Below are 23,508 nucleotides of genomic sequence, written 5' to 3'. Positions count from 1 at the left end.
GGAGATGTTATGTGGGCTAGTGCAGCTAGAGATGAGCTCTATGGGGAGAACGCAGCACCGTGACGCAGTGTAAGAAGGTCCTTCATACATCGTGAACTCGTCATGTACATGGTGAAGCACGGCGGTGGTGGCACCAGGATTTTGGCTGATTCATGGAGGGTGAAATTCATTTGCAAATTTTAACAAATTGTTTTGAAACACAGTGTCCAGGTTCTCAACAATGACACCGCTGGACTACATCTACTTAATGTCAATGTGGATGATGATCTTGGGGACTGTTAGTTATTGCCAATAGTTTGGAGATTTGTAGTTTGTTTTACCTTTAATGCTTTTAATTATTTTACAATATTATTAGATTTATATTAAAATTGATTTGCCCCACTCTAGTTATGACTTTTATTCAGTGGGGATGCAGAAAATGCATAAATGTTTCTGTGGTTGTTGCTAATCTGTTGCTAACTCTGTTTTATCCTGCTGGAAATGTAGTTAATAGAACACAGATTAGAAAAATGAAAACTGACAGTCAGTAATTTGTCTCTCTGTCACTGGTAACATTAATTTAAACTGAAATGATTTTCACATCGCCTTCATCAGAGTCAAACCTGAACATACTGAACATTTGAGTAGATTTTTTTTTTGCCAGGATTACTTTTTGGCTTTATTTGCAGTACCAACATTATATTTTTGCCTTTTTTATAGCTTTCTTATAAATCGACCCATTTTTTGTAGCACATTGAAATTATGTATCCAGTGTCTCTTGAAGAGCCTGATTGTGGATTTAGGATTTATTCAACCAGCTAATTCAAAGAAAACCTGGCTATGCTGAGCTGGCTATGTAGTGCACTGTTGTAGTGTAGTTGTGTTTGAATCACACTGTTTGCATTCTCTCCATTCCCTGCTCCACCTGGTGTTGACACCATCCGTAATTAGCGATCACATGGTTGGATCACCAGTGTGGAGTTGACTGCCCAACTCTACACTGACTCCAAAATTACCAAAGAAAATCCAACTTTTGGAGCAGTCCAGACCAAACCAAGGCTGTACATCCCACTGATGCTTCTGCTGTGTCTCTGTGGGTCATGCTAACTTGGCACTCTCAAACTTTGTTTAGGGGGAAACGATCCATCACACAAATCTGTTTATAACACTCTGATTAGTGCAAAGCTCCTTGCAGCTTTCCTAAAAGTGATCTTTGCACGAATCATTTTAAACATCCTCTGCACCCAAAGCGAAATGCAGATATTTGACACGTTGCATTAGCTGCATTAGTGATGTCCGGCGTGCTTAGCACGCTTGCTTTTTGTGACCTCGTCATTTCCCTGAAAAGGAGGTGGAAAGTGCGAAGTTGGCAGTACACAAAAAGCCACAATAGGCTTATATAATCCAAAATCATCCTTTAACACAACAGCAATACCATGAGCTGACCTCAAAGAGCTGCTCACATCCTGAGAATCTGGCTGAGCTGAAGCGGTTCTCTGAGGACAAGTGGTCCAAAACTCGTCCAGGACATTGTGCAGGTCTACTGGCAACACTTGTCAGAGATAACTGATGCCAGAGTTATTAAATTAAGATATTTAATCCAAGGATTCAACAACTTTTTTTACACCAGATTTGTGAATGTTTAATGTCATGCTCAAAAATTGTGTGTGTGTGTCTTTACTTGTGATTTGGATAAAGATCAGATCACATTTTATGAATAATTAAAGCAGAAATTTCCACACATACTCTTTTCTTGCCGCTAACCGCTCCTGTCGGTAATTACTCATTATTCCTTCTGTCATGTGACCTTTAAAATGTTCCCTTTAAACGATGGGAAACAAAAAGTCTACAGTCCTTTAACCGGTGCGCACGACATCCTGCTGTGAAGGAGGGATTTTTGACATATCTTGGATTTATCTTGGACATATCTCGCACCATCCGCTCCGAGCTCCCTGACCTGCACTCAATCTACAGCAGGCGGTGCTGGACCAAGGCCAGGAAGATCGTGAAGGACCTCAGCCATCCCAACAACAGACTGTTCTCTCTGCTGAGGTCAGGAAAGCGATTCCGCTCCCTGAAGACCAACACAGAGAGACTGAGGAGGAGCTTCTTCCCGCAGGCGATACGGTCTCTCAATCACACCACCACACAGTACTGACCCACACATATGGTTCTTACACACACACTGGACTTTCTGGACATTGTTTTTGCACAACACTGGTCACTATATTCTTCATTTCCAGTTAATACTTGTACAGCTGCTGTTATTGTGTATATATTTATTTATATTTAGATTTCTTCATACATTCTTATATAGTTCTATATTGTGTATTGTGTATTTTGTTGTACAGTTATTTTATTTTCAACTTTAATTTATATATTTTATCTTATTCTTCCCAGTTAAATTTACCCTTCATTCTAATTTGTGTTGTACAGTTATTTCATTTTTAACCTTAATTTATATTTTATTCCTTCCTAGTTAAATTTACCCTTTTTAATTTTGCATATTTATTTCCTATCTTATTCATAGCCTTTCCTTTTTTTGTTTTCTTTAGGTCACGAGCAGTTGTCCAAGCATTTCACTACATATCGTACTGTGTATGACTGTGTACGTGACAAATAAAATTTGAATTTGAATTTGAATTTGATTTTAACTGGTGTTTTTAATTAGTAATGATTCCTAATTGCATTGCATTCTGTAATTAGAGCACGCAGTGACGCTTTTCATAGCACTGCTGCGCTGTGCAGGCACTCTAACTGATTCAGCCACAGTTCGTAATCAGGTAGACACAGAGCACATGCTCGTTTTCATCATCAATATCGTATCAGGTTTTTTCTGCTTCTATTATTGCTGCATTTGTTTTCTTCCACCGTGAGCATTTTAATGTGAGCGCTCGCATAAAAGGGGGAATTTTACACATGATTGCACATTATTTCACTCGTATTCATCATTTCACACACAAAATAGACTGGTGCCTACTTTAGTCAGAGGCATTATCAGAGGAAAAGTAAAACATCAAAATCTTATATTTTTTCTTTTCCCTCTTGGAGCGCTCTCGGGGCTGCTGTTTATTTTTAACCTGACAGCTGCACATTAGACTTTAGTAAACTGGATCCATTTAAATATCAAAGGTTACTCTGAGTCCCACAGGCTAATCACACAGATGTGGACATGTTGAACTTTTACTGTAGTGATCTATCACACCAAAAATAAAGACAAAAATCTAGCTTTGCAGTACACCCCACAGCTCTGAGTCGTCTCCTCACAGCCTCCTGTTTTCTCGTAGCCTCGCTTGCTTTTTGATTTCTCTTTGTTTCACATTTTCAGCTGCTTTTGTTTGGAGGCTTTGATTTCCAGGTTTCCAGGTCTTTGGACTTTGTGTAGTTTAGCCACTGAAAGGCTCACTTTTATTTGACTTTTTCTTGCATCTGGGTGCTCTTTTGCATTTCACGACACTTAATTTTTGGTTATTTTGTTCTGCTTTTAGTATGTTTTTATGCCCTTGGAAGTCCTGTGAGCCTTTACATGTGATACTGAGCTATACAAATAAAACTGGAACAAAATCGCTGCACTTTTTGTCCGCCTGTCCCACATACTGAGACAGTGTCCGGCATTTTGACTGGATCTAGTTTATATAAACAAACACGCGAGTCAAACAGGTGTGCTAATAAACCTTAACAGACTGAACAGCAGCTGAAATCTCATTTTTGAGAATATTAAAAAAGAAATACTCAGGAGTGCATTTCAGCCTAAGTGTCCCACACAGTCACAATCTTTGCCCCGTGTTTAGTTTCTTAGGATCTGATGAGGCTGAATGTATTAAACTTCACAAATGAAGGATTTGTTGCCTTATATCTACTGAGATTTACCAAAGGAAGTAATCGGTAACTCAGTTTAAATGGCATTGTTTCAGACTCTGTTTAACAGCTGCACACAAAGAAACAGCAGTTCTGTAACCTGGTTTAATCTGTGAGAATGAACAGCTTCTGTTTAAAGGTAGAAATCTGACTGAAAAAATGTAGCAGGGTTCGATCTGTAGTGAGGACACAGTGTGTGGACTGTAGTCGTGTGTACTAATGAGATAACTAATGACTAACAAAGGCATTCATGGTGTAACTTTGACTGCAGTGAAAATGAGTGAAACTAGTTTTTAGTTTTTCTAGTTTTATTGGCACAAAGAACATTTCTCTTCATAAAGGACCCGATATGTGGCGGCCAGATAAAATATTAAATCCATGTGACAATGAGTGAAGTAACCGCCAGCAACACAAAGCCTCAACTTCAAGACAGGTTTATTGAAGCGACGGTCCTTTTGACTTAGACCTATGACAAGGTGCTGAATAATATTAGAGAGACACCGAGGCAGCCGAAGCCTGGAAGGTCTGCTAGCAACCAGCCATCAGCCACAAGTACCTAAAATATGTTTTAAAAAATTAATCTCGTTGGATGAATTTATTTTAATTCCTTTTTGCATAAAAATTATTTTAAAAAACCTTCAAATAGAAATAAAATATGTCACTCACTCAAAAAATATTTATCCCAAAAAACTGACTTTTCCATGTACTTTCTTTGCATAAATATAATGTTAAATGTTAAATTTGATGGAATTTGGTCAAATGAAATTTACTTGACTTGTATACAGTTAGTTTAAACCAACTTATTTTCCTTAATTATTAAAAAAACTTCTTTTTTATAAAGTTCATCTGCATTTTACTCAAAATTATTGCTTCATGTTCACGAGGGCAAAGAATCAGTTTTTTCAGTGTGGATAAAGGAAACCCTTTTGATAGTGTGATAAATGGCATCAGTAGAGCCATTTGTCTTTTAAATGTCTCTGTCTCATGAGCGACCAGAGCCTCGAGCTTTCCCAAACAATTCTTATTTGTTCCTTAAAATATGCCAACCTTTAACCGCAGAGGTGGGCGCTCAGAAAAAGAACTCATATGACTTCTTCGCATGGATCATGAGTCTTGTCACCCAGTCCTAGAAATATCCCTCCAAGGATCTATCAGAAAAACATCTTACAAAAAACAATAGAGCAATTTCCAATAAAGCAGCAGAGAGATGGCTGGCTGGCGCTTTTAGTCACAACAACATTTGTCCAGTACAGATTTAGAAGTTGAAGATTAGAGCTGTTGGACTAAAATATAGTGAATGGGACGCATGACGTTTTTCAGTGTGGATGAGGCAGGGATTAAACATGCCCACGCTTAATCTCGGCGTAGACACCAGTAGGTTACATAAATCCACTTACAGCACAGATTACTGTTGGTAGAGTGGGGGAAACCTGATCACAATGGATTTCTGAGGCACAGACAGTGGGCTTAGGCACCGATTTGCAGGAAGATGGGTCTGTGTTTGCATGAAATCTTATCACAAGGCCTCATGTGGATTCTCCATATGTGAGCGTGTGCAAAATCAAATGCTTCCCAGTATTCCTGTTTCCTAACCAGGAGTGGATCCAGTGGGGCGGCACAAGCCCCCATGAAATCTGGTTGGCCCTCCTGCAAGGCTCAGGGATTACTAGCCCCTGGACCACATCCTCTGTTTCCATCTCCTGTTGGAAAGTTGGCTCCAGAAAGTATATGCACAATCACTGCTGAGGAGACATAAAACAGCAACAACAGAACAACAAAGAGATGCAGAAATGCCAAAAGGAGAGGTGTAAAATAATAAAGCCACAGTGAGATCACCGGTGCCAGAGAGGCACCAAATGAACACAAATGTGGATAAAATGAACTGCTGAGAGACACAAACACACCAAAGAAATCCACAAAATGACTGTGAAGTGAAAATAATACCACGGAGAGACTCGGAACAGCAAATAACATTTACTAAATGCAAAAGCAATTCAAAACTCCCCCCAAAATGGCACCAAAGATGTGTAACACTTCCACTAAGAGACACACAAGTACCCTGAAATTACATAAATTGAATGCAACTGTATGAGCCAGAGTGCCAGAAGATGGACACACAAGATTAGGGATGACACAAAATGACTGCAAAAGACACCAAAAGAATAAAGGTCTAAAGAACTACACAGAGACACAAAAACAAGCAGAAAATAAAAGAAAATTTAGACAAAACTATGCTAAAGTATCACAAGGATGTGTTAAATAATCCACATGAGCACACAAACAGACCAAAAAGATGTCAGCAAAGAAATGTAAAATTATTTTAAGGTTATTCAAAATGATATGAGAGACACAAACATAAATAGTCGCAATTTAAAAATACATAAATCAGCAACAAATAGATAAATTTCTAAAAAGCCAAGCAAAATGAATATAAAGGGGAAACCGACCCAACAACATACTGAAGGGCAGCTATAAACTTCCACAAAGACACCAAAAAAAGCCAAAAGTGACAAAAACAAGATCAAAAAATAAGATTTTAGAAGAAGAAAAACTAAATGTACAGTACTTAGTAAGTAATTGGAAACTGGCACAAAAGTACCACCAAACAAAGTGCCTAAGATTGGAAAAGCACAATTTCAAAGAAAACTAGAAAGACTGCAGAAGGATTCTCAAATGTTGTGAAATATGGGCTGAGAGTGATGAGTAAACCTTCCACAAAGAGATCCAAAAGTTACATAAAAATACTCCACAAGTACCACAAAATGATCAAAAATGACTGCAAATGAACAGAAAACAGACAAAAGAGACAAAACAACAATAACGAAAATGATAGGAAAAAAGAGTTATTGCACAAAGGCTGAAGAGAGTCCAAGAATTCACAATGATTTGCAAAACTTGCACAAAAAAACTCACAAACATAAAAAAGTTTGTTTAAGAAATGTGAAAAAGAAAAGCCATAAAGAGATACAAAATCGATACAAAACCACTTCAAAAAGATGCAAACGTACCACAAAGTTATAGACACAAAATGACAAGAAAAAGCTGCACAAATATCTGCACAAAAAGGCCACAAAGAAAAAATGCAAACAGCATAATAAACTTTGCAGTTTTGTTCATTTTTTGTGGCATTTTTGCTGCGGTAACACAGTGAGACCTGTTACATGTTTGTGTTCGTTTAGACTCATTTTTGTCTAAATCCATCCACAGCTGTAGGATATTTAGAGATATTATTCCATATTTGAATATTTACCATTATTTTTGGGGTTCGATTATTGCCAGAAATAGACAGTTTAACAATTAATTATGAACAGCTTTGCATTCAGATTTAAATTGAGCCTTGACAGCCCTGTTGGGAATGCTAACACCCACTCCTGTTTAAAATCACAGCGGGAGTCATCCGTCAAAAATCGAAAAAAGAAAAGAGGATTTGTCACCCTTTGAAGTGTCCTGTCTTATCCAGAGAGAAGAAAATAAGAACTATTTCTGTGAATCAAAAGACTCATCCAGTGTTTCTCTTCTTCTTCTGCAGAAAAAAAGCAAGATGCACTACCAAATAGCCGTGATCATAAACTTCCTGGGTCACTGCATCTCCATGGTGGCGCTGCTCATAGCCTTCTTCCTCTTCTTGTGTTTGAGGTAAGTGTTGGTCTCCCTGCCACCAGTCCACTGATAATCCCCGATGTGACAGAGACGTCAGTATTTTCCAGATCCCAGTAGGTTCAAAGCATCTCTGGTTCTTATTCAAAAACCCATTTGGTCATGGGATGAAACCTCCCCTATCTCAATCCCGCAGATGTAAAAAGGGTTTAGACGCCCGCAAAAACTAGGGCACATTTCACCCCACAATTGGGAATAATAGACCCATCTCAAAACCGGGAGAAAACAGTCTCACGGAGGCCTGCCGGGACAATCGGTGGAGGCGGAAAAGGGTTTCTCTGGCAAACCGAAATAAGCCGTGCATTAACGAGAGAAAGGTCTTAGCACCCTCGACAGCCGGGGCTGTTATCGATCGCCGAGACACCCCCGGGGAGTGAGAAAAGCGTGAAAGGGCACAGAGAGACATAATAAGTAGAAGCTCTACAGGATAGCATTTATGCACAACCTGTGTTTGTGGGCCACAGTGGCATGAATAGAGAGTGGGGGAGGAAGAAGTGTCAGGCAGCTAAAAATGGCAGGAGAAGGAGTTTGGCATTTATTACTTACCTTCTTGACTTTGTAAAGAAATTGAGAACCATTTAAAGGAAAGCTGTTTGATGGAGGGAAACGCCGAGGCTCCTGTGCACTGGTGTGGATCTGGAAGGAAGGAGAGGAGCGCAGGGTAGAGCGAGGCGTAATGTTCATTATAAAATAGTGCAATGAGCAGTTTGGCGTATTTCCTGATAATCTTACTATAAAAGACAGTTTGAAGGGATTCTTTCCACAGAAGCTCACGAGTCTCCCGCTTAATCTAACAATAATGCAGATTTATGCCGTGGACATGAAGTTTAATAAGTTCTGACTGTTTCCAAGAGCTGCATTCATAATCTCCTGTTATTTATCAGAATAGCACATTCCTCGGGTTTGTGCTGGTTTTGAATTCTTTGTGAAAATATGAATTCGAGCTTCTGCTGAGTTTTTACTTTTATTCCCAACGGTTTGAAATTTAGGTTATTGTTTGGATTTTTTCTCTTTTAGTTGATCTTAGGCTTCATTTCCTGTGACATCACCAGGTTTTGATGGTTATTCTAGCGATCAGTCTCAGTTTTGGATCATGTATTTCAGTTCATGTGTTGGTTTAATTTCTCGCTGTCTCTGTTTGTCCTCCAGGATTCCTTCATCTCTGTCCCCATGTTCAGTTTGTTTTGGGCCGTTTTCTTAAGTGTTAGTACCCAGGTCTGTTTCATTCACCTTCGGTTACTTCTTGTTTTACTTTGATAGGGTTTTTATTTCTGCTTCCTGTTTGTCTCCCATCAGTTTTATTTATAAATCCTCAAATATCAGTAACAGTCGCTTCAAGGCGCTTTATATTGTAAGGTAAGGACCCATCAAGATTAGAGAGAAAACAACAACAATCAGACAGCCCCCTATGAGCAGGCACTCGGCGACAGTGGGAAGGAAAAAATCTCTTTTAACAGGAAGGAATCTTAGGCAGAACCAACCTCAGGGAAGGGCGGCCATGTGCACAACCGAAAGAGCGGACCAAAGACACGCTGTGAAAAAGAGCCAGAGATTAATAATCCCTGATGATTAAATGCAGGGAGCTGTATAAACACAGCCAGCAGCAACATAACTAAGGGAGGATTCAGGGACACCTGATCCAGCCCTGACTATATGCTTTATCAAAAAGGAAGGTTTTAAGCCCAATGTCAAAAGAAGACAGGGTGTTTGTCTCCTGAATCCAAACTGGGAGCTGGTTCCAGAGAAGAGGGGCCTGAAATCTGGAGGCTCCAAAGAACCAGAAGTAAACCAGCACTTTAAAGTGCTTTATTGTTGTCATGTGGTGCTTTGAGGTCATTAAGATAAGATGGGGCCTGATTAAAACCTTGTATGTGAGTTAAATTAGCTTCTTAATCTAACAGGGAGCCAATGAAGAGGAGCCAGCATGGGAGAAATATGCTCTGTCCTTCTAGTCCCTGTCATTCTCTTCACTTGTCTCATTACCCTCCTGCTGGTCCTTCCCTAATCAGCCCTCTTTGATTATCCCATCTTCCACTTCAGGCTTCCTCAAAAGTGTCTGTTATGTTTGGTTATGCTCCCTGTGCATTACCCTCCATGAGTGCCTGAATTTGATTTGGCTTTGTTTGACATTTTAGACTTCTGGAATTTGTTCAGTCCTAAGTGAAAGCCATGGGTAGTGTAGTGTAATAATCCACACAGTAAACTGTTTGATTACTAATGTCTGTTAATAAATGATTATCTTTGGATTTTGAGCTGTTGGTAAGACAAAAGAAGGAATTTTACTTATTCTGCTTAATGGGGACAAGTATGTGGCATGAACTATGCTACACACCACAGCATCTGCAGTGCCCATCCCTAGCTGAACTTTTACAACACAGGAGTCAATAAGCAACATAATCCGTGGAATAAATATACACATTAAGAAAGACTAATCTCAGAGCACAGCTGAGATATAGATCAGCGGGACAGCACAGGACGCAAGCTGCAGCATAATAAGGCCCCATTTAACAAGGCTGCACATTATTCATGACTGATCCCAATTTAAAAACAGCAAACAGGAAACTGTGTGTCCCGAAATGAGGATTTACATAATGCTACCTTTCAATTTCCAGTAGATGTTACTGAGCCCAGAGCTTTCAGAAGAACCAGGAGGTCTCTGAGCACCTGATGAGCCTGATTATCTGAACTTTACATATTTAATTTATTAAGAACAATTTTCAACTCAGTACAATTCAATGTTATTTATACAGCACCAAATCACAGCAACAGTCACCTCAAGGCTCTTTATATTGTAAGGTAGACCCTACAATAATACCTACAAAGAAAAACCCAACAATCATATGACCCTCTATGAGCAAGCACTTTGGCGACAGTGGGAAGGAAAAACTCCCTTTTAACAGGAAGAAACCTCCGGCAGAACCAGGCTCAGGGAGGGGCGGGGCCATCTGCTGCGACCAGTTGGGGTGAGAGAAGGAAGACAGGATAAAGACATGCTGTGGAAGAGAGACAGAGATTAATAACAGATATGATTCAATGCAGAGAGTCTATTAACACATAGTGAGTGAGAAACAATCCGTTTGTCATTAGTTAAACCTTGTTCGTACCAGATTAGACTCCCTTTTGTCAGTTGCTGCAAATCCATGATGAGAATCTCATGTTCCACCACAGCCCAGCCATGATCCATTCCACTGAGATTGGTGATTGTGGAGGCCGTCTGAATACATTAAACCCATTGTCCTGTTCAAGAAACCACCAACAACATTCAAATTCAAGCTTTGACGCTACCATCTGAATGCTGCAGCAGTGTTGCATGATGGAACGCTCAGACCAGCCCGTGCCATGTTCAGGGTCACTTAAATAACCGTTATTCCCAGTTCTGATGCTTAACTTAGCCTTCAGCGGGTCGTCGTGACCCTGTCTGCTTATCTAAATGCATTGAGTTACTGCCTTATGATTACCTGAGTAGTTCCACCAATCACTTAAAACATACACAGTTTGTTTGTTTGTTTGTTTTGTTTATTTTTAGCTGACAAACAAGGATCAGGCTGAAGTCATTAAGTAATCTGAACGAATGGAATATTTCTATCCAATTAAAATGAATGCACTTTTTCTGTGTACCTGAAAGCGAGGTGCCTTCAGGTACGCTCAAATGGACCTTGGGATAATTAGTTGACTGCAGTTTTAAATGAGGTCGTCTGTCGCCTTGAACCCTAACACAAGAACGCCAGCAGCATGAAGAAGTATCAATTAATGTGTTCAATTAACCACCACCACCCGAAGGCCTCTGTCTTTAACAGATAACAGATAGTGCCTGGTCTCGTTTTTATTAAAGACACAAGCAGTTTAAGTAACGCTACACAAGCTTTAGTAGACCACAAATCAAACCATTTTAAATGAAAGCAAGCAAAACAAAAAAGCCAAAACACAACAAAGTCTAATAAATCTTAAGAGCATGTAGCAAAAATTTGGGGTAATCTTCCTCCTAAACACTCAGTCGTTCCTTTCCATCATTTATCCTGTGCTACAAACTTGCAGAGCGTACTGTTGGTGTTACTGTGATTAAGGTGGATGGAGTATTTGTTCCTGTTGTTTCTGTAGACAAAGGTCCAATAACCTCACTGTTTCTCAAATATCTGCTCCAGTGACTGGAAAATAGGAAGAGGCGAGTGTTACTGAGGAGTGTTTCTGAAGTTAAAGATGTTTTTCCGAGCAGAAATGTCAACAGCAGCTGTGGGTTGTCCAACTTTAAACTTAACAAGCAGCATGAATGGGACAAAGCAGTGACAGGAAATTGGAAGAAACGCTGCTTAATTGGCCATCATTTTAAAATGTTTGGTGCTGACCAGCACATCCAAGTATCAGGTTGTGCAGCTGATCGCTATGCAGATGGACGAGTGCAGCATTGTAGTGGATTATTTCGTGGCACAAAACACACTTTTGCACCTAATTTGGAAAAAATGTGATAAAATATGAAGAGCAAATGGTAAAAAAAAAAAATACAGTCATTTTAATATTTCATACACTGTAGTACCATCAGGTGGTAAAGTTGTACAGAGGTATTGACCTATCAGTCGAAACGACCACATTCCCTAATAATTCACAACTAAAGAGCAAACGTGCTCGTTGGAGCAGGCCTCAAGTGGCCATTAGAGGAACTGCAGTTTGCATACTTTGATGTTGCCTTCATTTTACAGCCTTTGAAGTTGCTGCTTATTGTGAACATCTGACCTAAATTTAACTATTAAGTGAAGACTTATGAGATCTATACTGTAATCATAATGTTCTTTAATCTGGAGCAAAAACCGGGGAGTGAGTTGGAAAACAAATAAATAATAAGGCCTGCAGGAAAGCAGTCATTGTGTTTTGCACCTAACAGCAAATAGAAAATGTAATTTGTGTTAATGTTTCAAAGGCAAAGAAGTAAAAGTCCTGCACCAGCAATAAAAGTCAGGAGGAAGAGAAGTTGGCTTTCAGATTCTCCATCAGAAAGCAGCAGCTGGATGCCAAAATCCTGAAGTTACAGCAGGTCGTACCTCCTCATACTTCATTTCCTTTTACGTGACAAAGAACACCTCCATTTCTCCCCTTCCTGGACACATTTACGCACTGATCCCTGGCGATAAAACCCCTGTTATCACACAGCATATGGCACCTCTTCAACAGAAAACATTCAGCTCCCTGATTTTAGCCGGTTGACTTGTTTATATAAAAAAGCATGTGTTCATGTGAGTCTCAACAAACGTGACACGTCTTGCTCAAGGACCATTTGAGAGGAGTCAGTAAATAACCATCCCTGCGACGAGTGAACATGCAGCTCTACCTGCTGAGCAGCTGCTGCCCCACTTTGGTTGATGCCTATAAATACTCAGCTGTAAAAACTGTCATTTCAGTTCAGTTATTCATCCAAAACTGACCCAGAATCAGAAAGTGGAACTCATTCAGCCTCCTAAATGTTGTATCAGGTTTCTAAGAGTTATAGCTGTCACTGGTGGCGCATGTAACAGCATCATAAACCGGGTGTTTCTTATTGAAATGCACCTCAGGATTCGCACGTTTTCCCTACATGCGCGGACAAATCTATAACACCGACTCCTCGAGTTGATCTGACTGCAGTGAATCTTAGCCCAGCAGTGGAGCTCCTCACTGCAGACTGTGAGTGTGCTACATGGCATAATACTTACAGTGAAAAGCTTACTGTGCAATAATTCAGGTTAAAAAAAAAAATAGGCCACCCGGGCCACTTGGATTACCAGGGATCCATCTTCTTACCGTTCACACTGTCAAAACTGTGAACTGTGAACGCTGAGAAGCAAAGTTAAGTTTTGTGCTCCAAATATATCTGGAAGAAACTCTCAGAGAAAGCCAGAAATCGAAACTGTCCTCATTTAAGAGAGGGGCACAGCAGCGGCAAAGTCAGCAAATCTTCTAAAATGTCATCGTGATCTTACCTGCATACCAAACAGTGTCTGCAGCAGAATTACTGGGAACACAGTGGCCATGCTGAGCATAAATCCAGCACCATCTGAGCTGAGACCACATTTCTATTTTCAGCAGAAGACTGAACATCATTTCCTCTGGAGAATCTTCATTTTTCCTGGTGTGTCAAATGGATTATTACATCTGCCAAGAGGGTTATGTTCTTGTCGTCTGTCAGTCTCTCCCCCTGTTTGCAGGATTTGGGAAAACTACCCGGCAAACATTTTGACGTTGAGTACCTGCCAGATGACCATCTTTTCTCAACGCCTAGCCTCGGTGGAAAAGTAGTTCCAAAATGAAAATTGGGCCGACATCAGCGACAGAACGTCAATGACATAATGTCCGGGACAAAAAATGTGTACGATAAATGTTTTATTTAATCCTTTTATCAATAAATGGAGAAAGAACGTTAAACAAAGCTTTAAAAAAATCATGTTAGGACAGCTACCATGATAGCAACTCAAACTGGCACCCTCTGAGACCATTTCCTGTCAACAGAAAAGGAGGACACTGTGATTGGTCAAGGAGCCAATTCCTTTGTAGTGTTGACTGGTTATAACTTCATATTAGTAGCACTGTCACTGGCGTTTTATATTAAGATACTCAAAATCAATTGGACAAACTAACATGAATGTGAATCCTTTGCAGTGTCTGACTGTCTGAAGTCTAGCCTGTGATAAAATGCTGTTTCCTCCCTTGAGATGCTTTGCCTGCAGCTACCTTCAGTTGCTGCTTGTTTGTGGGTTCTCTTCCCTCTGTGCCTTCTGCTCTGTTTGGCTGAGATCAGGTAACTGATGTGTCCGTTGAAGAATGTCCCATTTCTTTTCCTTGGGTTGCTTTTGCAGTTTGCTTTGGATCTATTTGCACTGTGAAGGGTTGTCTGATCTAAGCAGAGAGTACAGCCCTGTGTACTTCACAATTCATTCCACTGCTTCTATCAACAGTCATATCATCAATAAATACTAGTGACCCAGTTCTGCTGGCAGCCGTGCACGCCCATACGATGCCCTCCATGATGTGGTGTGCTTCAGATTAGGAACTGTTTCTCTCCTCGTGTCGGGAAATGCATGGAGATGAGACCTAAATGCAAACTGCAGAGTCAGACTAGAAGAAAACAAAAAGTGAATCTTTACTGTGGCCAACGTCCAAAAACACAGAAGAAACCAGCAGGGAACACCCTAGGAACTTCACAGGGCTGAAACACAGCGTGACACAACTAAAAACACAGGCTATAAATACACATGAAACAGGAGGGAAACTAAACACAGCTGAATATGATCAAGGTAAACAACAGACAGGAGGTAAAACCAGAGACAATAAATGGGAGAATGTGATTAGCAAATTAAAGCTGAATGCGAGTAAACTGAATGAACGGAGGGAGACACTGAGAGATCAAACTAGCTAAAATATATACATATAAATGTAATAATCAAGCTAAGAACAAGCTAAGAACAAAGAAATCTTAATGAAGGAGAACCTAAAAGTCCAGAAACACCTTCTCATTTTTTCCCATCATTCTTCACCTTGTTTCATTTATATATTTATTTTTCCATAACTCTTCAGGCTCTTCTAGATGTTTTCCATTCAAAGTCTAATCTGACCTTCCTGATCTTCAGTGTAACCAGTGGTTTGCACCTTGTTCTGAAACCTCAGTAAACCTCAGTTCAGTCAAATAGTTCTGTCTAAATGCACTTCAGGTGTCGTCTGTGGCCTTTCGGGCCTTTCGGTGTTCCTCATTTTTAAGAATGCACCAGGTTTGTTGATTTGGCAGGTCCTAAGGTTTCTGCTCTGTCTCTAATAGGTTTATTTTGTGATCTCAGGCTAATGATGGAAACCTTTTTGTCCTTCATACTAAGAGTTACTTGGTTCAAGACTTGGAATCAACTCGAGCTCATTCATCTGCTTAATTTCTTACAAAATAACAACGGGAACAAGACTCAGACATGTAGCTGCTCATCAGCCGACTGATCCATTACTGTCTAAAATATGGGACTGTGTATAAAAATGGCAGTAATTTCTAAACAGAACTTGAATCACATCTTGGTTGTTTGATTTAAAATCTATTGTGGTGGCGTACAGATGCAAAGCTACAAATTTGAGTCTGCGGTTGTCGTATGATTCTGGACCTGTATGTTCAGTATCACATGAATAAAAACCCAGATCAAGTAAGATTGTAATATAAAATAATAACATTTTAAAAATTTGTGAGATTAGAAGAAAAGAAAAACAAATTTACTGTGCCTTTAACAAAGACTTGTTTGCAGGAGCATGTAGCCATTCTCTTAATTAGGTCCCATCAGGCCACACTGCCCCCACAGACAGCATGCCGAGGGCAGTGAGGTGCTTGCTGTGCTCCTGGCGTGGTGGCAACATTATAACATGATGTGGGGAAATTATCTTCTCATTTGTGGAACAACGGGATTTAAAAAACACAAAGTTATTTGATTTTTATCATCTCAAGGCTGCTTTTAAAACCTTATTTAAAATGACATTGTAATTAATCCAAACGGTGTTCGAGCTTTTTGAAGCCTGCTATGTTACTAATGGGGTAGAGCGTCTTCAGAGAGAAATAAAAAACATGATACAATTTGTACAACGTGCAATATAATAAATAAGTAAATACAATGCTGCTGGAAAATGCTGCTCATGCATCTGCTCAGTCAGCACAAAGCCAGTGAAAGTGACACCTATTAAGAATTAATGCATGCTGAAAAATAAATCACGTCACTCATGCTTGGCAGAAGAGGAAGCGGCCTTCGCCGGCTGATAATGCCGTCAGCTGGTGATAGCGAACGTGGCCGTCACTGCAGCGAGCGAGGATGGTTTGCTCAGTCCGTGCAGTCGTATGTTTCTATTTTCAAGCGCCCGCTCTGAGGCACTTGGGCAGATTTTAATTGTATCCCCGAGTGAATTTATTTACCGCATTTAAAAAAAGAAAAAAAACATCAGGCTTTCAGGGCATTACACAAACAAAAGAGTAGAGCGGGAATTAAGTCTTACTTCTTATTATATAAGTGAGGATTGATGGGAAATGTTCCTTTTGAGGCTACATCAACTCGTTATTCTTATCAGCTTCATTTTCTGTGTTTCCGATATTATAATTTGTAATGTTGGAGTCACACTGTAACTGTCAAAAATAGACTCAAACTCAGCAGGAGGAGATAATTAAATCAGATATTTCCTGCCAGCTTTCACATGTTTGCTTTTAAACTACATATATATTTTTTTTATCTTTCTTCTCAGAATTAAATTAAGCTCGTGACCTAACAACAAGAGAAATGTTGGAAAAGCAGCATCAGCAGTTGAGTTTTCCCTACTTCTGTTCTCACAGGAGCATCCGCTGCCTGAGAAACATCATCCACTGGAACCTCATAACCGCCTTCATCCTGAGGAACGCCACCTGGTTCATCGTCCAAATGACCATGAGCCCCGAGGTGCACGAGAGCAACGTGGTATGAGCCCATTTATGTGAGGTTTAATACAAAAAACCCCTAAACTTTGGTTTTAAAGTAAAGGAGATTTTTAACAGTATTTTTAATGCCTTAAAAACAAAATGAGATGAGCCAAATATATTTATTGGGTGAAATGTTCCTTCAGCGCCAGAACTCTCTAGCTTAGTTTGACTTAATCCCATAAACAGTCCTGCTGATGGAAGAAGAACATATGTATTAATCCAGGTGTGAAACTAATGCCGGTAGACCTCTGTGTGTCAGCCTGTGTAGGAAAATGATGTTTTTACTCTTTTTATTCAATTCAGTTGAGTCCAATCTCACTGATACATCACCAACAACAAGCACTACAACAGTCACCTGTTATATTGTCGGGTAAAGGTCCTACGATATTAGAGAGAAAACCCCACCAACAACAATCAAACGACCCTGTGAACAAGCACTTGGTGACACCAGGAAGGAAAAACTCCCTTTTAACAGGAAGAAGCCTCTGGCAGAACCAGGCTGGACCATGTAAATAATGGATATAAAGTCTATATGTTACAGTTAGATTGAAATATTTTTGTTTACTGAATTAAATTATTTGTTGGACATAACAAAAAAGAAACAAATTAATTCATTAAGGTATAAAAGTATGTCTTCCATAATAAGTTTAAGCTTGATTAGTTTAAATTGTTCTCAGAATGTAGAAATATTTACATTTTTGCCTTTAATTTGTCAGGTGAAAGTAAGACTAGAACAAGAGCAAGTACGAAGCCATGGATAACAGCTTGTAGATATGGCAGTTTTTAGAAGTATTATCAGTTTGTCTTGGCTGAATTTAATTCAGTAACTACACATTTAAGTCTGCTTAAATGCAGATAATTGTTTTCATTTTGCAGATATGGTGTCGCCTTGTAACCGCCTCCTTCAACTATTTCCACTCCACCAACTTCTTTTGGATGTTTGGAGAGGGCTGCTACCTCCACACCGCCATCGTCCTCACCTACTCCACCGACAAGCTCCGCAAGTGGATGTTCATCTGCATCGGCTGGTGTAAGCAGCCTTACTGCTTTTATCTTGAATTATCTGCAAAACACTTCTACAGTTATCAGTTAATATTTAACAAGGACATTTTGGGAAAATGGGAAACATTTACCAAAATTCTCTCTGATTAAATTGGCTCATAGTTACCAGATCAGTTCAGTAGATTTTTGGACCACTAAGAGTCTTTTTTTCTTTGCTTAAATAACCACTTAATGACAAATCTAAGAGCTTTTTAACAAATCTTATCTACTTACCAAACTAAGCCTAATCATCATTGACTAAAAACAAGTTACAATAAATCAGGACGGTGCAGCAGCTTGTAAATGGCTTAAAAGGTGATGGTGGTGTAAAATCCAGTTTTAAAGGGCTGCATTGCAGGCTCAGTGTCGTACTCCAGTCATCTGACGCACACAAAAATATATGAAAACAGCTTTTTTTACTAGTTCAGGCATATTAAAATATGTATAAACAGACAAAGCAAGGGAAAAACAAACAAATATCTGACCCCAGCTGACGCACGCAAGGATGCAAATATGATGAAACTCTGAAAGAACTAATACATTCACACACCATCAAGTGGCATTTTATTAGCAGTACATCAGTACTGGATTGAAGCCACACTCATGCATACTTTGAGAAAGATGGAGCGGAATTTTTTACAAAGCAAACCAACTGGTTTAATAACAGCAGTTTAGATAAATCTCATTAAGTGGAACATCAAACACTTCTTAATAGAGTGATAGAAAGGCTTAATACAAGTGTAACTAACAAAATTGTAGCAGTTCAAAATAAAACAGCAAAAGAAACCTGATGTAACCCTACTTATGGTTTATTAGCAAGAATGACCAAATTCCCACTAGGCCAGTATCAGATAATCTAGGACTGACAGGAGCCCAAGGTATAAGCATCAATAAGGAAGGACCACACCAAGGTAAACAGTGCACAGCTTGTTATATTTGACACAGCAGCTGCAAATAAATGTACTTGAAACAATAAAATACAAAATAGTTCCCCCCTAAAAATAACAAACTAAATAAAAGTGTGCGCATACAGCTTTCTCTGAGTCAAATGTATGAATGAATAATGTTGGATAACTGATGGATGTTTGGGGCTGTTCAGTTTGTTTAACTGTTGTCCTACCACACGCCGGTGAAGGAAGCTTCAATGGGAACGAAGCTCTGCCTTCAATAAAACCTCAGCAAATCCTACCCACTTTTGGGTTCCACTTAACTGGAACTGTGGAATCACTGCTCCTCGATGGAGGTTTGCTTCAGACTGCGTTCGTCTGTCCAGTCATCCTTTGACCAGATAACAAGAAACCTGACGTTGAACAGGGTGAAATTCGGAACAACCAAAAAAGCTGCAGCAGACTCCGTTGCAACTCCTAGCGATTCGGCTTCGGTAACATTAGTATGCCGAGCACATGGCACTGTATGAACAGGAATGAAAAGGCAACAAATCATCTGATTTGTTCACTTCTTCCTTTAACCCAAAAAAAGAAATGACTAAATCGTTTACATCATACACCCAAAAATTACTTTCTACTGCTCTTTTTTTCTAGCTGGGCTACACCGACATCATGACAATACAGATAAAAGATGGTGGCTAGCTTGGTTTGAGAGCCTGTATAACCTCTAAAGGTTCATCTAGCTTATTCTTCCACTGTCAGAGCTAACGCACAGAAAGACACAACCATTCAGTTAGAATCACCAATTAACCTATCCACAATAACTGCATGTCTGTACTGTTCGAGGATGGTGGAGTACCCTGCACACAAAGTCAAACCCAGGACCTTGTTGCTGTGAGGCAACAGTAAAGTAGTTTTTCCAGCATTAAACTAACCTCTTCTGGTCCTAATTTGAAACTTAAAGTCAAGAAAGTAGGTTTAATTTTCCTACTAATCTCTCAGAAAGAATTCCCAAAATGTCAAGCTAAGGACACTAAATGCTTTAGGGTTAGATTCACTTTGACTAATGGGAGTGTGTTGGCCCAGTCACACAGGCCTACAAATATATCGAAACTCCGCCAACCTGCCGGCCACTAGAAAAAAAGCCTGTAGGCCCGTGTGACTAAAACCTTATCAAAGAGATATCTCAGAGTCCAACTATGAACTTCAGAGCTGTGAGTTTCATCTCAAAAGACGTAGCTGAACATCAGATGCTATTTTATCAAACAGCAGGAGGCAGTTGACTTGATGGAGATCTCAGGATTTTGTGCGGCAGCTGGAAAATGCCTTGGTGTGCAGTTCACTGTCAGCCTGTTTCACATTGTCAAACTAAACTTTGAGTTGTTGAGATTAGGTGTATTGTCTAGCTGGATTACATTTCCCTCCGGGGATGATGTGAAGGCTCGGTGTGAAGGACAGACCGCAGCACATTTCATCAAAATAAATAAGGTCAGATTTTCTGTGCTTCGCTATATGTTGGATCACTGGCTTCGGGAGGACATCATTGCTTTCCACAAGTCAGGAGGTGGACAAGAGGAGAACACTGCAAGAAAAATGTAATTTATCAAGTAATCTGGAGCTGTGAGGGGAGAATTTCCTGCTGATGACAGTAAATTTCCCGCAGCGTGGAAATATTCCAGAGATTTGACTTAAATGTGTGACTCGTTGGCTCGTAGGGTCTTGACGCTCCTGTTAGTATCATTTAAAAGTGAGTGATGGCTGTTTTTTCTGCTTTATTAAGCTTTTATAAGTCGGTAAATCACGAGATCACGCCGCATTATCGTCAGCCAGAGTCCAGCTTTTTATTCATTCACAAAGAAACATTCAGATGGTGACAAGTCTTGGCTTGCATCTGTGGATCACGGCACACAGACAACAATTGCTCCTGACAGAGCTTGGCAGTCACTGGTGCTGTGCTTTAAAAAAAAAAGAAAAGGATTTCATATTCCAGCATGAAATCCCTGGAGTGATATTTTGTGATTTGAATAGCAGAGAAAGATGAAAGAACCACCTGTCATTTTGTGTTTTTTTGCCTTACAGGTATACCATTCCCGATAATCGTGGCGTGGGCCATCGGGAAGCTCTACTACGACAATGAGAAGTAAGCCTCTTTTCAAGATATTCAACAAGGAACTTTTTATTCTATCCGGGTAATAAAAGGACAAGGGCAAAGCGTTACATTAGGGAGATGAATGTCTATTAATAATCAGCCGTAATCACATTTGCATTGTACAATATTCTTAATTACACTCTAGCCCTGCCAGCATTTCATTGGGAGTGCTTGCTCTCTTTTCACACCTATTAGTGAGGTGAAAATTGATTCGGCAATTTAGAAACGGGCGCTGAATAATTGGAAAAGTCGGTTGATACGCTAGATTTCTCTAATTGTCACCAAATGCAATTAAAAGGCCAAAACCAGATTCTCCAAAGTCCTAAATCTGACTCCCCTGTGCTTCTGAGCTCTGCTGTGGTCCAGAAACTGTTAAAAACTGTGAGTGACATATTCCTTCATTACCACGAGCATACGCTGTAGTTTATTTTGATTCAGTCCCCCCACACAAACCATCCTGCTGCCAGAAATATAAAAATCGCTAGAGCAGTGAATGCATCGGAATCAATTTAATGGCCAAGTCTGATGACACATTCAAGAAATTTGGTTCCAGCTCCCATCAGCAGCAGAGAAAGTGTCTGCAGAGGGAAACCGTACACAAAGATAAGTAAAAAGTATACGCAACTGCATTAATGAGATTTTCCTGACAGCGAGTTGTCTATCGAAACATTAAGACTGCACAGACAGCTCATTTACACAGCTCATTTAAACCGAATAAAGTTTTATCCCACTGACCAGTGCAAGACCGTGGGTGTGATTGAACAGTCAAATATTCACACCATTTCTATGTTTTACAGAAAGCAGTGTTTCCCTCAGAAGTGATATTTGGGTTCCAAGGACCTCGTTAGCTTGCTTGGCACCATATTAGTGTTACTTAACACTTCCCAGTAAATGATGCAGTCAGGCTGAAGGTTGTTGACGTCTCCGGTCTAGCTGATGTCTTGAAACTGACTGTGAAGAATGAACGCAGACTTCAGAGGCACTCTTGATGAAACAGAAGACAAGCTGTTTATTTGGATGATAAAAACTCCAACGTGAATCCAAAACAGACCCAAAACAAAGTCCAAGATACAAAGTAATAACATCCAGGCAGCACAGCACAGTACAACTAGGTCTAAGTGAAACACGAGGTACATATACACACAGACGAACGCGCTGTGTGCTGATGAGGAGTGGAAACAGCTGGGGACCAAGAAACAGGTGAAGCTAATCAATGGTAACGAAAAGACAGAGGTCAAGAGACTACCGAGATAAAGCAGGAAGTGTTTTCACACAGAAGCACACATAAACTTGACACAGAAAGATCCAAGACTAGAAAGGTTACAAAAAACTCTACAAGCTTGCCTTAAACAGAAAACTAATGTAAAACACTGAAACAGAGAACTAAAGGCTAACGATACAGTTCACTCTAACCTTAACCAGAAGTTTTCAGGGATACAGAGCTTGTTCACTTCTTACTGGGTTACAGCATCATGCTGCATAACTACTCACTACTCAGAGAAGATACAACAAAGCATTTTGCATGGAGAGAATTTAAACCTTTTGGATTTCTCTGACAAGCATATATAGAAGACAATAGAATCTAGTCTGCAAGTTTCCTTGCAGAGAACCCAGAACTGGCCTTGATGCATTCATCAAGGTGTGAGTATTAGATAAACAGCACTTAGCTGTAGAAAGGAAGTGCTTGCGTGAATGAGACATGTTGCATAAAGCACTTTGAATACTCAAAAGTACTATACAATATAAGAACCAACCCTTTTACCTCAAGAATTACAGAAGAAGGCTAAAGTTATACTATCTATTATACTCCATGAAAAGATCTAAACAACACATAATTTAATGGAAGTCACCATTGTAATTCAAGTATAACTCTAAGCCTTTAAAAGTCATTTTGCAAGCTATTCTTTCCTTCTTTTAGTTTGTGACTTGTGGTCTTATAGTTGTTAAACGCCATCGTGTGAGCGCTTACACTGCTTTGCAGTTTTTAGGTTGAGACTAACATGCACAGTTTGAAGATATCCTCAGTATATCAACCTGCATCATACAGTACAGGGCTCAGCTGAGCAGCAAAACACACAATCCAAATAAGCAAAGCTCAAGGAAAGCAACAACCAAACAAAATGACAACAAAAAGAACCCAGGCTGCAAAGACCTGACAGCTGAAGGAGGGAACGCAAACCTCCCAGATACACGAGGCAGCAATCAGCTAAACAAACCCCGACAACACGGAAGCAAAATATGACACGTGAACAAATGAAAGTGCTCCGTGAAAAGAAAACAACAAATCAAATGAAGGCCAGTGATATACACAGATACAAAACCATGTCGACGGTATGAGGAGAGAGGGAACAAATGCAACCAGGCTGCAGAGATGATGGAGAGCAAACACACAAAATTCAAAAGAAATACAGCAAGACGCTAAGTTAATCCATTCCTCTACAAACTGATTGAAATCCTCCAGAAAAAGATTACCATTGATTTAACTCTTAGGCCTAAATCTTTGCCGA

The 23,508-nt window shown here is 39.8% G+C and overlaps 1 protein-coding gene across 2 annotated transcripts in view; it reads left to right on the top strand.

Moving 5' to 3' along the window:
* LOC308390505 (corticotropin-releasing factor receptor 1-like) overlaps positions 1-23,508 on the top strand; it is a 102,291-nt gene that overhangs the window by 57,171 nt on the left and 21,612 nt on the right. For both annotated transcript variants that reach the window (XM_080872580.1, XM_080872581.1), the window contains exons 6-9: positions 7,367-7,473; positions 16,802-16,922; positions 17,801-17,954; positions 20,932-20,992. In XM_080872580.1, the coding sequence (XP_080728706.1) occupies positions 7,367-7,473; positions 16,802-16,922; positions 17,801-17,954; positions 20,932-20,992 (443 nt within the window). The remainder of the gene's footprint in view (positions 1-7,366; positions 7,474-16,801; positions 16,923-17,800; positions 17,955-20,931; positions 20,993-23,508) is intronic.

Source organism: Rhamphochromis sp. 'chilingali' (genome assembly GCF_963969265.1).
Source record: "Rhamphochromis sp. 'chilingali' genome assembly, chromosome: 22".
Lineage (NCBI taxonomy): Eukaryota > Metazoa > Chordata > Actinopteri > Cichliformes > Cichlidae > Rhamphochromis > Rhamphochromis sp. 'chilingali'.
Note: the sequence above shows the minus strand (reverse complement) of the source record. Positions and strands in the feature narration are given on the sequence as shown.